Source organism: Eublepharis macularius, chromosome 4 (assembly GCF_028583425.1).
Source record: "Eublepharis macularius isolate TG4126 chromosome 4, MPM_Emac_v1.0, whole genome shotgun sequence".
NCBI lineage: Eukaryota > Metazoa > Chordata > Lepidosauria > Squamata > Eublepharidae > Eublepharis > Eublepharis macularius.
The window spans coordinates 164,246,467-164,262,303 of record NC_072793.1 but is presented as its reverse complement, the minus strand read 5'-3'; the positions used below and the strand labels follow the sequence as shown (position 1 = coordinate 164,262,303).

The 15,837-nt window shown below is 45.5% G+C and overlaps 1 protein-coding gene across 1 annotated transcript; it reads left to right on the top strand.

Moving 5' to 3' along the window:
• The first annotated feature begins 692 nt into the window (after positions 1-692).
• Positions 693-13,968, top strand: LOC129327343 (zinc finger protein RFP-like). Its single transcript, XM_054975905.1, has 7 exons — positions 693-1,129; positions 2,712-2,807; positions 3,841-4,071; positions 5,498-5,520; positions 8,206-8,324; positions 10,436-10,468; positions 12,110-13,968. Exons 1-7 carry the CDS (start codon positions 716-718, stop codon positions 12,631-12,633), a joined length of 1,440 nt encoding a protein of 479 aa, XP_054831880.1. The 5' UTR covers positions 693-715; the 3' UTR covers positions 12,634-13,968.
• Positions 13,969-15,837: the final 1,869 nt, after the last annotated feature.

Below are 15,837 nucleotides of genomic sequence, written 5' to 3'. Positions count from 1 at the left end.
TGAGCTACAGGTTTGGCAAGCAAATCAAAGTGGGGCACAGGACTAGTTAGGAAATAAAAATTAGCTAATAGCTTCAAGATGACGATGGGAAGTTGCAGTGCCAAAATAAGGGGAATTGGAAGATCCTGGTCTGGATTAGACCCAGTACTTTACCCCGTCCTGCCCTCTCTGCCACGGATTGACGGTTTATTCCCTAGAAGCCCGGAAGGTGGCGACAGCACAGACAAGGAGGGTAGGGTATAGCCCTCCTTTACGCGGCAAACCTTCAATCGATTTGCGGAATATCCTGGGAGAAAAATAGGAGCAAACTCCGCTTTGGGGTTAACCCGCAGACTGTGGAATGGCAGAGCCCCTATAAAACAATATCGCCGGTGCAGCGAGCGGGGCCGGGGGCGCCAGTTTTGTAAGAAAAGAAAAGCCGTATAAGCTTCCAGGTCTCTTTGTTTCCAAAGGGGGGAAACGCCGTAAGTGGGGGAAGGCACAGCTTTTGAACGTGGTTCGATTTCAAGCCAGCAGGGATCTCGAGTCATTTCCGAGAAGGCAAAGGCCCCTCAGCGCCGCCCTGGGAATTTCTCCGCCTTGGAAAAGTGCGGGAATGTAGCGAGTCAGCACAAAGGCGGAGTCCTTTCCAAGAAGGGAAATAATACCCACGCGCTGATGGACAGAAGCGAAACCGAAAGTGCCGCCGCCCGTTCCTCCCCGGTATAAGGCCGCCATGGCTGCCGGGGGCCCCATCCGCGAACTCCGAGAGGAACTCACTTGTCCCATCTGCCTGGAGTATTTCAGTGACCCGGCGACCATTGCCGAGTGCGGGCACAACTTCTGCCGAGGCTGCCTGGCTCTGAGCTGGGGGGAGGCGGGGGCGGGGGCTTCCTGCCCTCTGTGTAAACAGCCCTTCCAGCCGCGCAACCTCCGGCCGAATCGGCAGCTGGCAAACGTGGTGGAAATAGCCAAGAAACTCAGTCCCCAGGGAGGCGCCGCGCAGGAGAGAGTCTGTGAGAAACACTGGAAGCCCTTGAAATTTTTCTGCCGTAATGATCAAGCCCTCGTCTGCGTGCTCTGCGATAGATCCAAGGAGCACAAAAACCACGAGGTGATTCCTGCCGAGGAGGCTTCCGAAGAGTATAAGGTAGGGAATGGTGTGGATCTCCCTACGTTGACCAGGAGGCGCTCTGGGTTGCTCCTGCGAGGATTTGCTCCTCTAACCCTGTGCTCTGGTTAAAATGGCTGCTTGACTCCAGTGCTGGAGTAACGGTGCTGGTTTTCGGTGCTCTCTTGGCAGCTCCGGTGAAAGCAGAATAATGAGGAGGGGGCAAGCTAAAACAGCAACACTGGAAAAAGACAGAAAATGGTCACATTTTTGCCTGGGGATTCCTGGGGGAAGGGCAAAAAGTACCCACATATGTGAGCACTGTTGTGCTTCATAGTATCTATGAAATACTTGGCAGATTTGTCTCTCCCGTACTCTTCTTGAGGATCTAGGTCTGTCTGTGTGAGAGTAACAAACTCGGGCCTGTCTTTGTCTTATAACCATAGACTGTCAAGATGGTTTTGCACACTGCCACAACATCAGTGGGGAACCTAGAAGTGACATCACTATATTATGTAAAAAAGAACTGAGTCAAGTAGCACCTTTAAGACTAACCAACTTTACTGTAGCATAAGCTTTCGAGAACCACAGTTCTCTTCGTGTATCTGACAAAGAGGACTGTGGTTCTCGAAAGCTTATGCTACAGTAAGGTTAGTCTTAAAGGTGCTACTGGTCTCGTTTCTTTTTTGCGACTACAGACTAACACGGCTAACTCCTCTGGCTCTGTCACCATCCATTTCTGCTCCCTTGGCTCTATTAAGGGGGGTGGGGCTGAAGCTTGGGGATATGAAAAAGAAGTGGAGAGCCCCATATTTTACAGCTGAAATTGTATATGCAGAACAAGCTGGAAAAGGCACAGTAATAAGAATATCTCTCAACGATGTATAATTAGCAAGACTGAAATATTCAAGGTTTACTCTTTTGTGTCCAGCTGATTCCTTCTTTGGATTAATACAAAAAAGAGATATACTGGCCAACTCTGGGTTAGCAAATTAGTAGAGGTTTGGGGTGGGGTCAAGGGTGGGGGCGTTGTCGAGGGACCTCAATGAAGTATCAGCTACCAAGGGAACTCCAAGGGAGTTTTCTCCAAGGGAACTGATCTCTGTAGTCCGGAGATCAGTTGTAATTATGGGGGATCTCCAGGCCTCAGCTGGAGATTGGAAATCCTAACAGTGGTCAATGGGGATCTCAGGGTGGGGTATCCTCAGCCCTGACAGGGCACATGGCAGCCCTAATTACACCTAAAGGAAGAAACTACACATTATATGGGAGATTCATGTCTGTATCTGTCAGTGCTTCTTTTAAAACTGAATTTGAGCCATGGCACTAGGGCAGTCTGTTTTTTAATGCTTTCCCCTTGCTCCTTTCTCTTAATTGAAATTGTCTCCCCAGCAACAGTGCAGGTATTAACTACAGTTGAGGAAAAATAAATTCAACAAATAGAGACTCATGATCTCAAGTGAAGCCCCCCGCCCCTCCCCAGGATCATGCAGGGCAGGGAAAGGAGCCACATGTGCTATTTCAATGCAGTGTTTCCTTTTTTTTATTTTATAGTTTTGATGCATATCTATAGTAAACCTCAAAAAAGGGGACTGATCCAGGTGTTTTGTTTTTTCTTCAGGGTAAGATCTCCAGCTGCCTGGAGACTTTGAGGACTGAGAAAGAGAGAATTCTGGCATATATAGCAGATGCTGAAGACGAAAGCCAAGAAATGCTTGTAAGTGCCTCAGTTGCTGGGAAGTGAACAAGAACTGGGATCAGTATCTGGAAAAACAATATACCCAGTGCAGGGAGAATCCAAAGCCGCAAGGGACTCCCAGTCCTCAGAACAAATATCTCTATCATTTGGAACAGCCTGATCTGTCACAGAAAATATTAATCAAAAGCCATTCTAAGGGCCAGATGACATGTAATATTCCATTTTTCCTGGAGATTTTTTTCTTTTACAATAGACACCCACAGAAGCTGTGATCTGGATCAGCTGATGGTGGTGGAGGGTTTTTTAAAAAGCATTTATAATTCACCTCATGTTCCCCCCCAGTAGATTTTCAAGATGTTAGCAAAAATGCAGAAGAGAAAGTAGTACAGGGGGCAATTTTAGTGAGTAGACATGAGAGAAGGTAGCATTAAGATCCACTTCTCAGCCAGTTTGGTGTGGTGGTTAGTATCACACTAGGACCTGTGACTTGGGGCAGTCAGTCAGTTACTCTTTACTGCATTTTGCACAGGCAAAGCTATCTTGTGGAAAAACTATACATAACTGAACATCCCTTTAGTCTCTGCAACAGGCCTTGGGAATGCTCGAAGAATTTGCGTTTATAATTTTTTAGAAATGTACACTCCAGTATTCTATATGGACCCAGAGCTGCATACCACATTGTTCTCCCCCTGTCCATTTTATCTTCCCAACAACGATCCTATGAAGTAGGTTAGGCTAAGAAACTGGCCCATGGTCACCCACCAAGCTTCTATGAGTGGAGTTCAGATTCAAACTTGGGTGTTCCATATTCCATTCCAGCACTTTCACCTCTACACCACACTGGGTCTATGCAGAACATTGATGTGATCTCTGTGAAAAGTCACAGATATCTTTCCTGAATTATTTGACCCTACAAAAATCAATCACATACCTCACATTGGTCTTTCTTTCTTTCTTTTCTCTCTCTCTCTCTCTCTCTCTCTCTCTCTCTCTCTCTCTTTCTTTCTTTCTTTCTTTCTTTCTTTCTTTCTTTCTTTCTTTCTTCTTGTAGAAAATAACTGAATCAGAGAGGCAAAAGACAGTGGCTGAGTTCAGACGATTACGACAGTTGCTGAAAGAACAAGAAGACCGTCTGCTGGCCGAAATAGAACAGGTGGAGAAGGAGATAGCCAGCAAAAGGGACGAGCATCTGGCCAGACTCTCTGAGGAACTCTCCTCTCTTGTAAGCCTCATGTGCGAAATGGAGGAAATGCAGCAGCAGCCAGCCAGTGAACTCCTGCAGGTAAGACTCTGATAGAAAAAGTTCAAGATCATCTTCAAGGGGAGGCTGTTTGCAAACCTTTGTACACCTCTTTCAGTCACACAAGGGGTCCAGTTTATGGATATGGCTACTTATGTACAAGAACAAGAGAATCTTTAGGTTAGTACGAACTATCCTGAATTAGCAGTGTCATCGTAAGCATGTCTGCTCAGAATCCTACCCAGGTCGATTCAGTGGGACTTAGCCCTGCCAACATGTTCACTTCTTTGCTTCACCTCTTGAGATAAGTAGATGGCCCTGTGTTGGAATGAAATGCCTGTTCTTTAACTTCTGATTTCCTCACCTCATGAAGGTTTTCTCCAAGATTGCAGAAAGGGACACCCTTTTCTGATGAAAACCGGCACACATATCCCTGGCCTAGAGCCCTGTGGTGCAGAATGATAAGCTGCAGTACTGCAGCCCAAGCTCTGCTCACCACCCGAGTTTGATCCTGGTGAAAGCCGGGTTCAGGTAGCCGGCTCAAGGTTGACTCCGCCTTCCATCCTTTCGAGATCAGTAAAATGAGTACCCAGTTTCCTGTGGGGTAAAGTGTAGATGATTGGGGAAGGCAATGGCAAACCACCTGCCAAGAAAACATCGTGATGCAACATCCCCCCATGGGTCAGTAATGACTTGATGCTTGCACATTTTATATCCCTGGCCCTTGGCTCTAGGGTGGTAGGCCTGGAGTGTTTCTTTAGGCTGCATCTGTGGGGCAAAGATGCTCCATTTCCATGCCTGTCATTGCCACCATGAATGGTGAGGCATTTACACTAGCAGTGGAACAACCACATGGGTATTTTGTGCTCACTTTCCTCCATCAGCTGCCACTTCCCTTTGTATTCCCTCCTATTGCCACCAGAAGGCTTTTGAAATACCTATTACTGCTATTACACTATAGCATAATACTGTAACAATCTATCGGCACTATCTGCTCCTTCCTCTGAATACCCAGAATAAAGAAATTTTATTTCTTTAAAAAAAGCCTCGTGTGTTTTTTGTTGCAGGTCTAGTCCTCGTATATCTCTGCAATGAAAGGGGCTAGAGCCCTTTTTCAAAGTGAAACCTTTAATACGATAGAAAAATATCATTTGGAAAAAAGCTCTTTGGGAAAATGGTAGCTTTGATCAGCTGACAGAAGGAAAATGGTGCAAATTTGAATGGTACCTTTAAATATGTGCACTTTCCCATGCAGATGATATACTAACATGCATGGACTGAATTGTTTTTGGAAAGATCACACCAAACCAAGTTTGAGAAAGAATTTACTGAGGACATGAAGAGTCTGATGGGTATAATTAGAGCATGATGAAACATGAATGTTCCAAATAAAACAGCTACAGAGAAAAACTTCCACGTGTGATCCATGGTAAGCACTGAGTTTCCTCTTTCTCTTTCTTCCCTTCAGGATGTTAGAAGCACCTTGCAGAGGTAAGTGGATCCCAGTCATTTCCCTTCATTATTTTGGGACCGATTGGGATAGTGTTAGCATGGCAAATCTGGTGAGCTTTTGTGGGGGGTGGAGCCTGGAGAGGGGGAGCGTTGCTGATGCTACTGTAACATCACTTCCATATCATTCCCCTGGGAATAACCTCCCATGGTGCTCTAGGAATTTTTCCCAATCTCTGTGGTAAAGGTAAGAGAAATTTGGAGAAATTCCTAGAGAGGTATGCCTGGTCACCCAGAAGTGATATAATTTCCATGACATGATACCATCACCTATTTTTGACTTGTTGCTCAGTCAATCGAGCTATGGGTGTGCAAATTTTAAAAAATGGTAAATTTTGTTCAGTAGTACCAAACTGGAGAAAAACATTGGTAATCCCCAAATACCAAATTGATTCTCTATTTCAGTTCAGTAATACAGAGCAAATTCGGTAAAATGCTGCCACTATTTCCTATGAGAAACTCAATTCAGGGGTATCTGTTGGTCTGGTAGTGGGAGCACCTTCTCCTGACTGTTCTCTAAAAACCACCCAAGTTTCAGGAAGATTGGACCCTAGGGGACATTTTATGGGCCCCCAAAGTAGGTTCCCCCAGCCACTCATCAATCTCCATTATTCCTTAACGGGAAAACTATCGGGGGGGGGGGCTATCCAGGGGGCTGGGGGTGGCACTTTGCAAGCAAAATCCACCACATTTGCAGGGGACCTACCCTTTGCTGTCCTCTAGAGACCTTCTAAGTTTCAGGAAAATTGCACCCCGTGGTCCAATTCTGTGGGTCCCTGATGGCCCAGCCTCTCCATTTGTTCCTATTGTGGGGGGAAAGTCCAAGCTGACTCCCACTGCAGAAACACATAGAGCAAGTTTGCCATGGCCAAAGGCACACTCCCAAATGCAAATTCCACACACAGAAAGTACAACAGAACCGAAATGAAGCACCCCCCCCACAAGTGCCCCTGAAGAAGCTACCCACAGCCACTCTCCTTTCTTCCCAATGATGGGAAATTTTCCAAGCTGGTTCTCAGGGAACATACCCTCTTGGCAAGGATGGCATAACCAACCAAACTGACAACCCCCCCCCCCCCACCAACCCATGTGCTCGCTGATCAGGCTGACCAGCTACTCACCATTGTTCCCAATGAAGACCAACTTCACACCAGAGAATCACACCTATTCCACCCAAACCAAACTGAAGCAAGGGACAGTCTTGTAACTAGAAGCAAACTGAAGCAATGGGATGGAATCCCTCAGAAACGAAGTGAAGCAAGGAGACAAACATCACACCAGAGAATCACATCCATTGCACCCAAACCAAAGCAAGGGGCAATTTTGTAACTTAGCCCAACAGAAACTGTATCATTCACAGCTGCCAGGCACTGGGTTCAAAACAGAACCAAACACTACCCAGCCACAAGCTCAAGGCAACGGCAAGAAAGCACGGTTGCCTTAGATGGATCCCAACCACTTGGCCTCAGGATGAAAGTGAGAATGAGGCGTACAACCCAAGTTATTCTCTCTCTCTGAAGCTACCCTCAGTGCCTCCGGGCTTCAAGGAGGTGTAGGCTGTGGCAGTCTTTCATCATTGGCCATTCCTCCAACCTCTGCAATGAGGAAAATTAACATTAGAACAACAAATTACATACATTATATTACACAACAGCATTCTGTAGCTTCGTTTAGGTGGGTTCTCCTCTGTGACATATGGCGTGTCATTCTCTGCTTTCCCTAATCTCTCTCTCAGCCAATCTACAAGAGACGAATTACATGAGGAGGACCTACATGTGAAGGGAGTTGCAATGTTAGCTGGGAAGCTAAGTTTTAAAAGAGATCGGAAGGCTTTGTTAATTTCCCCTCTCTATAGAGCCAGGGAGATGCTCCTCAGAGGGTTTGTTAATTTCCTCATTGCCTCTAGAAGGTTCTGTCAGTTTCACCTCCCCCTTCTAGGATGCGAAGAGTTTGTATTCATAATATTTATGATATTTATTGTTCTTTGATTGCACTTGCAGCACTTAGCACTTTTCATATAAGGAAGTAATATATAAAAAGAAAAAAGAGAACATATATCCAATAATATATATTTCAGCATTAGATATAGTAATGTTGTGTTCTACCCTCTGGCAGGTTGTTCCTTTGCTTTACTTGTTGTTTCTATTCTAGAGGGGCCTCTTAATTTGTTCTTTCCTCGCCAGAAGCCAGGCTGGTTAACAGAAGCTATACTGGGGCAGGCCTCCTCCGCACAGGTGGGGGGGAAGCTGCAGAACCTCCCCTTCTCTTCCGCCCCTCTAGTCTTAGCCCCTGCCCTTCCCCCAGGGCCAATCTATGGTCTGCTGTAGCTCACTTTCTGCCCCCTTCAACCTATGCTAACTAACCTTTAAAAGTTACCAACCCACCTAGCCTGTACATCTGCACAAGGGTGAGGACGGTGCAAGCACAAGGGTGCCCCACTATGTTTCTTTTTTCATTACTGGGGAAATATGAGGAAGAGACCCTAGGAGATACCATATATTCCTTATGGAATCTATAATTTGATGCCAGGAGCAAGGCAGACTCCTTCCCAAAGCATTTTTATAATCTCTGGAATTCAACCTTCTGTTATACGTTGTCTGAATTCTACTCACTTCCCATTCTGTTCTATTCTCTCAAAAATGATATATTAACAGTGTTTCTATCCAGGTATGAGAAGAAGGAGAAGTTTGAGAATCCAGTGGCTTTGACTCCTGAGCTGGAATGGAAGCTCAGGGGCTGCTGTGATATCGGTCCCTTTCTGGGGGGTGTCATGAAGCAATTCCAAGGTAATTGTGAATATTGAATACAGGAAATTTATATCAGTTGAGAAATGCAAATAGTGGATTCTAGGTCACTCAGGAATGCCTGTTGAGAAGGCAAATTTAGTTCAGTCTGAAAAAAACTTTTGTCAAAATTGGTCTTGGAATCCCTTAGAAGGTTTAAGAATTTTCCTTTGTTGCTTTAGGAGGGACATAGGAACAGAAGAAATTTCCAATGGGAGATGAGAGAACATGATTAGTAATTCTTAACTAAAACTTGCAAATGTCCCAGGACAAATTTGCACTCTTTTCAATTGCGATTTGGAGGTTATAATGTAAATTGCTGTCTCATTTTTGCACTTGGCGGTATTCATAGAACCAGGCAGCCAAGTCAGGTAGTGGTTTTTGGCACATAACTAAAGCTGATTACTTTAACCCTTTACTTGATATAGATCAGAAACTGCCCTTCCTTCCAGGACTGAAATTGACATGCACATTTTTTAAAAATGACGCTTTAATTGATAGAACTATGGTGTTTCGCTATGCTGCTAGTCCAGCATGATGAAAGCCCAGAACATTTGTTAATGCTCCAGGGATCAGGGCTTGCCTCATTTCTTTTTTCATTTAGGAGATTTCTAAGATGTCTGTCTTCAGAATCTTGCTCATGGCGACTTAAAATGCCAATAATAAATTACCAATATAAAAACAGCAAGCCAATGCATCAAAAACAAATCTCAGGTGTATTAGAACATTTCCGGACCTTCATGGAGGAAATTCAGAATTAGTGGACCAAACAAAATTTGGGCAGGGCTGTGTTGGAGGTCATTCACTGAACTTGATGGCTCACGGGATCCTCCCCTCTGTGTTCTGCCTTTGCTCTGTCACCAAAATGAATCTATCAAAATTGCCCCTGTGGCCAGCGTGTATAATTCCTGTTGCTTGAATTTTGTTGGGTCTAGGGGTTGTCACTCTGTAGTGTCCGCGTACCATCCAGTCGGTTTCAAGCTTCATAAAAATCTAAGTAGGGCCTGCCAGATCAGACAAACGGTACATCTAGTCCAGCAGACTCTTTCACACGGTGGCCAACCAGTTGCCCAGGAGAGCAATCAGGACATGGAAAGCAAGGCCTTTGCCTGATGCTGCCTCCCAACATTGTTTGCTGCCTCTATATAAATGGAGGTTGTCTTCAGTCACCATGGAGAGTAGCCATTGATGGGCCTCTACTCCATGAATTTGCCTAACTCTCTTTTAAAGCCAGCTATGCTTCTGTCGATGGTTGTTGTGGGTTTTCCGGGCTGTATTGCCGTGGTCTTGGCATTGTAGTTCCTGATGTTTCACCAGCAGCTGTGGCTGGCATCTTCAGAGGTGTAGCACCAAAAGACAGAGATCTCTCAGTGACACTGAGAGACACTGTGACACTGAGAGATCTCTGTCTTTTGGTGCTACACCTCTGAAGATGCCAGCCACAGCTGCTGGTGAAACATCAGGAACTACAACGCCAAGACCACGGCTATACAGCCCGGAAAACCCACAACAACCATCGTTCTCCGGCTGTGAAAGCCTTCGACAATATGCTTCTGTCCTTCATTTGGCTTTAATAGGACCAGATAGTATAGAAGCCAAGAGTTAGCTTTCCGAATTAATTCCATTTTGTCTTTGTTTTCTAAATCCTACAGAAGCCATAATTGGAAATTTTGAAATAACATCAAACTGGGTTGGAGCCAGACTAAATTATCCACAAACAAAGCAAAGTGTAATTTCTGCCAATTCCTGCCGCACAACTTCAGTTTGCTCTCCATGCCATTTTTGAGGGTCCCTTGTGTCACAGATGAGCATAAGAAAACCATTTCCTCTTAGGAAGGATGACATTTATGAAGATGGACCAATGCTGTTGGAGCGGGTGGTCTAGGAAAACCTCATTCCGCCTGGACCTATATATTTTCACATCTGGAGTTTAGTGTGGATCCAGCCACTGGAAAAAGAGGAATGTAGTTATTTGCAAGCAAAGTTGGAAGAAGGATTCCCACTCTCCCCAGATTTATTTCTTCATGTATGAATTTGTGAATCTGATTTTGTGAATTGCTAAAGATTTCCTTTAAGTACAATGGTCTGATGTTTAATTTCTGTTATTTCCACAGGCACTCTGAGTTCTGTACTTCGGATGCAAAAAGGTAAATTTTGAATACTAATGGAGGATAAAATTCATAAGAAGGAAGGGGAACTGGTTAGGAAGTTGTTTTTGGCTTTGTTAATTTCCTTTGTTAATTTCCTCTTCGTTAATTTGTTAATTTCCTCTTTGCCTCCTAGAAGGGGAGGTGAAACTGACATAGCCTTCTGGAGGCAAAGAGGAAATTAACAAACCCTCTGAGGAGCATCTCCCTGGCTCTGCAGAGAGGGGAAATTGACAAAGCCTTCTGATCTCTTTTAAAACTCAGCTTCCCGGCCAACATTGCAACTCCCTTCACGTGCTCCTCCTCGTGTAATTCATCTTTTGTAGCTTGGCTTTCAGAGCCGAACTAAACATGATGAGTTACTAGAGTTCTACATGTTTGCTTAGCTAAGGGTTTGATGGGAAGTGTAGGAAGTGTAGGTCCTTGCAGCTTTAAGTTTAAGGTTTACAGAGCAGCAGGGAGGGAAGTGCAGGCATGGGGCTCTTGACGGATGCCCCCCTTCCCCTCTGCTGGGTGTGTGGGGGGGTTTCAGGGCCCCTCTCTTCTCCCCCCTTCCCTGCACAGCAGACAGGGCACCTGGCCACTGCTAGCTGCTAGCAGGGCTTTGGGTGGGACTGGGCAAAGAGGTCAGAAGACAGGGCGCCTGGAGTGTTGCTACATATTCCCCCCTCGCTCTCCCAGCCCCCACCCGAAGCCATGTGGCCCAGAGCTGCAAGTATTGCGACTCTTCAGACTGCATCTGCCCCCCTTCAAATTGCACTTCCATGTTTACCTTCCTGGTTTAATTGGGTTATTAAGGTGCTCCAAGAAGGGACCATGGGGGATTATGGAGAGGGGGGAATCCCACTTTCACCAATTCATCTCTACTGCCTCTGGCTATCCCATGCTGCCACTGGCTCCAGCTTGCCCACCCCTTCTCACCTCTGTCTATACCAAGCTGGCCACCACCAAGACTTTTCACCTGCCATTATGCTTGGCTGTTAGAGCCAGTGAAATTGCTGTCTTCCAGTTCTTTTCTTGCAATGTATGTGCTTTGGGATTTCATAGGACTGGGACTTCCACTCTACATAAATGAGCTTGAGATTTTATAGAATGATGGCACATATTCCTATTCACCATTGATCACACCTCCCTTACTGTCTTTATGAATACATATGTTCCATTCCCTTGTGGCACAATCTACTCTTGAGTTTTCCCAGCAGAATCCATTTTTTTCTTCCCACTACTTTTCTAGACAAGCTCTCTTCACTTATCCCTCCCCCCACCCCCCCAAATTGTAGCAAGGCTTCAAATGAGCTCGGCTTCACAATCAAATCTTGGAATATGGGAAGAAAATTACCTCGGAAAGCATGCAGAGTGCCTTTCTCTTACAATTATACTCTCCTGTATCCTTTTTCCCCTGTGGCGTCCAAAATACTGAGGTTTATTTACCGTGTTTGGAAGGAAGCTTGTATCTACATTGGCTCCAGCTTTCTTGACTTATATACAGAGTAAAAAAAAGAGAGAGAAATACTTCTGCTATTCAAGGGTGGGTTTTCCTTGGGACAACTGGAGCTCACACATACTTAGTTGAGCTTCAGGAAGTGAGTTAATGTCTCTGGATGATTTTATTTCTCTTGTCTCCTCCTTTCTCCCCAACAGCCAATGTGACTCTGGATCCAGCCTCAGTCTCAACCCCAGCTGGTTCCAAGCTCGTCCTGTCTGAGGATCAAAAAACGGTCAGATGCCAAAGCAAAACTGAAGGCCTACCTGAAGATCCTAAGGAATTTTATAGATGTTCCTACTTGCTGGGCTGTGAGAGGTTCACAGCAGGCTGTCATTTCTGGGAAGCCAGCGTGGGAAGTGAGGAAGGCTGGGCTGTGGGAGTGGCCAGAAAGTACAGGAAGGGCCCGATCACCATGACACCTGAGGAAGGAATCTGGGCTGTGGGGAGGTGGAAGGACCAGTACAAGGCTTTCATAAAGGGCACTGACTCTCCGTTGTGTCTGAGTGGGGAGCTCAAGAGGATCCGAGTCTGCCTGAACTACGATACTAGACAAGTGGCCTTTTTTGATGCTGACAGAGCAGCCCTGCTGTATGCTTTCTCAGGAGCCTCCTTCTCTGGAGATGCCATTTCCCCCTTCTTTGCAGTGTATGGTAAAGGTTACCTGAGAATCTCTCCTTAGGGCAGTTAAATCTCCCTCATGGGCTCTGGTGATGTTACTCATGAGATCAGGATGATTTTTTAAAAAATCAAACATTGCTTCCCCCAACCCCCTTTGTTCAGCTCTGCAGACTACCAGTAGACTACCAGTCACCCAAACTAACACAAATGGTGTCCATTCTTGCCCCTTGTTTTTTTCCGGGATACCCTTTTCCTCGACATATTATTTCTTAAAAGGATAGCAATATATTAAAAGTCACAAATACCCATCATAACCTGTTCGAAGAAAAGGGCAGAAGTAGAAATCAGGGTCTTCAGGGTTCCATCTTCTCCCCTTCCCCCAATCTTTTTCATTTTTTCCTCAGACCCCTCACCGGATCTGAGAGTGCTCATTCTGTGTTACTTCAGTGACAAACGACAAAGATGCTCCAGATCAGATCTCCAGTATATATAACACAACTGAGAAACTTACAAGGGGGTAAGGAAGCCACCATCATCCCTCCCTATGGCTGCCCCTACTTGCCCACATTTTCCCCTGCAGATGGGGAAGGAAGGAAAGAGAAAGGAGTGCAGCAATTGTTCCCCTTCTCTCCTGTGGGGAAAAACAGAAGAAGCAGCAGCACCTCCTCCTGGCCAGAGCTACTTGCTGCCTGCTGATGGAAATCTCTCTCCCTCCACCATTGATATTGAGGGGCTGCTGCGCACTGGCAGTATTTGGGCTGTGGGAGAACCTGTGGCCACTTGAGCTCCCTCCCACCCCAGATACTGCCAGCGCTCAATGTCTGCTTCCTCTTGACACTGCCTTCTTTTCCTTTCAGCTGTGTTCCCCTCTCCCCTGCTAAGGCATCTCAGAAGTTGCCAAGCAAAGATGGCCCTTTTATTTCTTAAGCATTTTAAATCCCCTTTACTTTTTTAAAAATCCAGTTTTTTCTGCATACGTAGGGGTTGTCCCAGATCTGTAGAAAGATCTGTCTTGTCTGTACATGGCCCTAACCCATTGATTTAACAAACCACATTTAAGACCATATTCAGAATTAGATATAATTAGATACAATGATGATATATTTAAATTCAGTGAAGCTGGAGGAAGGGGTGGATTGAGAAAGCAATGCTGTGGGAGGGAGTGTGGAAGTGGTTCACTTTTCCCTTTCATACAATTTTCTAGATCTAACAGTGAAATCCCAAGTAGAGTTCTAAAGCTATTGATGTCAATGGATTGAGAAGGGTGTAAATTTCTTAGAATAACACTGCAAGTCATTTCTCAAAAACTGCTGTTTGCTCCTCAGGGGACAACAATCAGGCACCATACAAGGATGTGTTTAATATGGTTTCATTGTCTACTTGTATTAAAAGTTTCTCCTTCAGCTACTTTTTGTGTTTTTCTTTTGTCTTAAAAAATTATAATTCCTCATTGCTTCATGGCCAGTGCTCTGCCCCTTGGGGTTATTGTATTTTGAAGGAACTCAGGGGGGCATCCAGGAGCGCCCCCCCCATTTTATCTTCTTTGAGAATCGGCCCCAAACGAAGCACAGGAGAGGTCCCATGGCTGGCGTTACAATGTCACTTATGGAAGCGATGTTGTTGTGTCTGCTGGGAGCACATGTACTGCGCATGTTCCCAGGCTGCCTGCCGGGGGCGGGCAATCTCCCAGGGGCTTGCAACCTCCTGCTGATCACTAGTAATTGGCGGGCAACAGGGCAAACCCCCAGGAAACTGCCCGCCACTGCCAGGCAACTGGGAACCCCAGCTATTGGTAAAACGGATGAAGATTCCCTGCACCCCTTCATCCATGTCATTGATAAATATGCTGAAGTGTATTAGGCCCAAGCCAGAGTTTTGAAGCATTGCACTTGAGATCACCCTCCACATTGGTAAGATTTCTTTAAGTCCATTTATCTGACCAGCTGTGGACGTGTGATAGAATGAAATATGATCAAGCCAGCATTTAGCCAGTTTGTGGCCAAAATATCACAGAGACTTTGTCAAAATCAAGGTATGTTATGCCCACTGTGTTCCCACAATCCAATATGCTATTAACCTGATTATAAAGATAAGTAGAAGCCAGCATGGATTTGTAAAGAATAAATCCTACAGGGCTAACCACTGCATTATTTTCAAGCTGCTCACATTCTGTTTTGTAATCTACTGTAATATTTCCACCCTGGTCCTAGGATGGCCAACCACCAGACTAGAGAGCAATTCCCCTGGAGAAAAGGGCTGCTTTGGAAAGTAAACTGTGTGATGCTACATCGCACTGAGGTCCCTTCCGTCCCCAAACCCCACCCTCCCCAAGCTCCACACCCAAATTTCTAGAGTGGCACTGGCAACGCTAGCTCATACTGAAGTCAGAGTGACCAGTCTATTGTTTCCAGGGGCCTCCTTTGCTGCCGTTTAAAAGACTGGGACAACATTTGTTCGCCCCTCTGGTCCTCCAGGATTGATCCACAATGCTTGCAAGAGGCTCTGAGAATACATCACCATGTTCCTTTTGTGCCTTTAGATACCATTCATCCAGCCCAGAAGCACTGGATCAATTTAAGATAACTCTGGCCAACTCTTTATCCATCTTGAACAGAAATCCTCCCCATTTCTACTTTTTGTAAGGTTCCATGCAGTCCCCCTTTGGGGAGAAGGGTAAAGCAAAATAGAAGTTGACCACTTCTGCCTTCTCTTTGCCATCTTTTGTCACCACTCTTGCTGAGCACGGGACTTACTGTTTCCTTCCTCTTCCTTCAAACATATCTGAAAAGGCTCTGTTATTTTGAAGTGTCCCTTGCCAGCCACTGTTCATTTTCAGCCTATTAGCTTTTTTGTCCCTCCAAGCAACTTGGCTGTCATCCCCCACCCCCGGCCTCGTGACCTGTCTTTCCTTCCATTTCCTTTTTGACTATCAGTTCCCCATTTCGCTTTTATACAGCCACATTGGCTTGTTTAGAAGACTTCCATTCTTTCTTTGTCCTAGGTAGTGTTTGTGACTGCTTTCTCCAACTTCTTTTAGAAGAAGGACGCCGTAACCAACAGATTTTCTCCAGTTTCAGTCAGCTATCAAGAATAACGGTGTTGCAGTGCACAGAGGAAAGTGCTGCGGATTGGGCCTGGTGGGGACTGGATTTTAATTTATGCTCAAGCATGGAGTTCAGTAGATGGCTTTGGACAAATGTCTCAGCCTAGCCTGCTTCACAGGATTCTCATGAAATGGTATATCTGCCACAGATCCGCTCCCCCC

Bases quoted from the DNA above. Each gene is read 5' to 3' on its own strand.
- LOC129327343 (XM_054975905.1), top strand. From the start codon at position 716: ATGGCTGCCGGGGGCCCCATCCGCGAACTCCGAGAGGAACTCACTTGT. The intron at 5,521-8,205 runs GTAAGTGGATCC...GTTTCTATCCAG, and splicing joins GTTAGAAGCACCTTGCAGAG to GTATGAGAAGAAGGAGAAGT. The intron at 10,469-12,109 runs GTAAATTTTGAA...TCTCCCCAACAG, and splicing joins TGTACTTCGGATGCAAAAAG to CCAATGTGACTCTGGATCCA.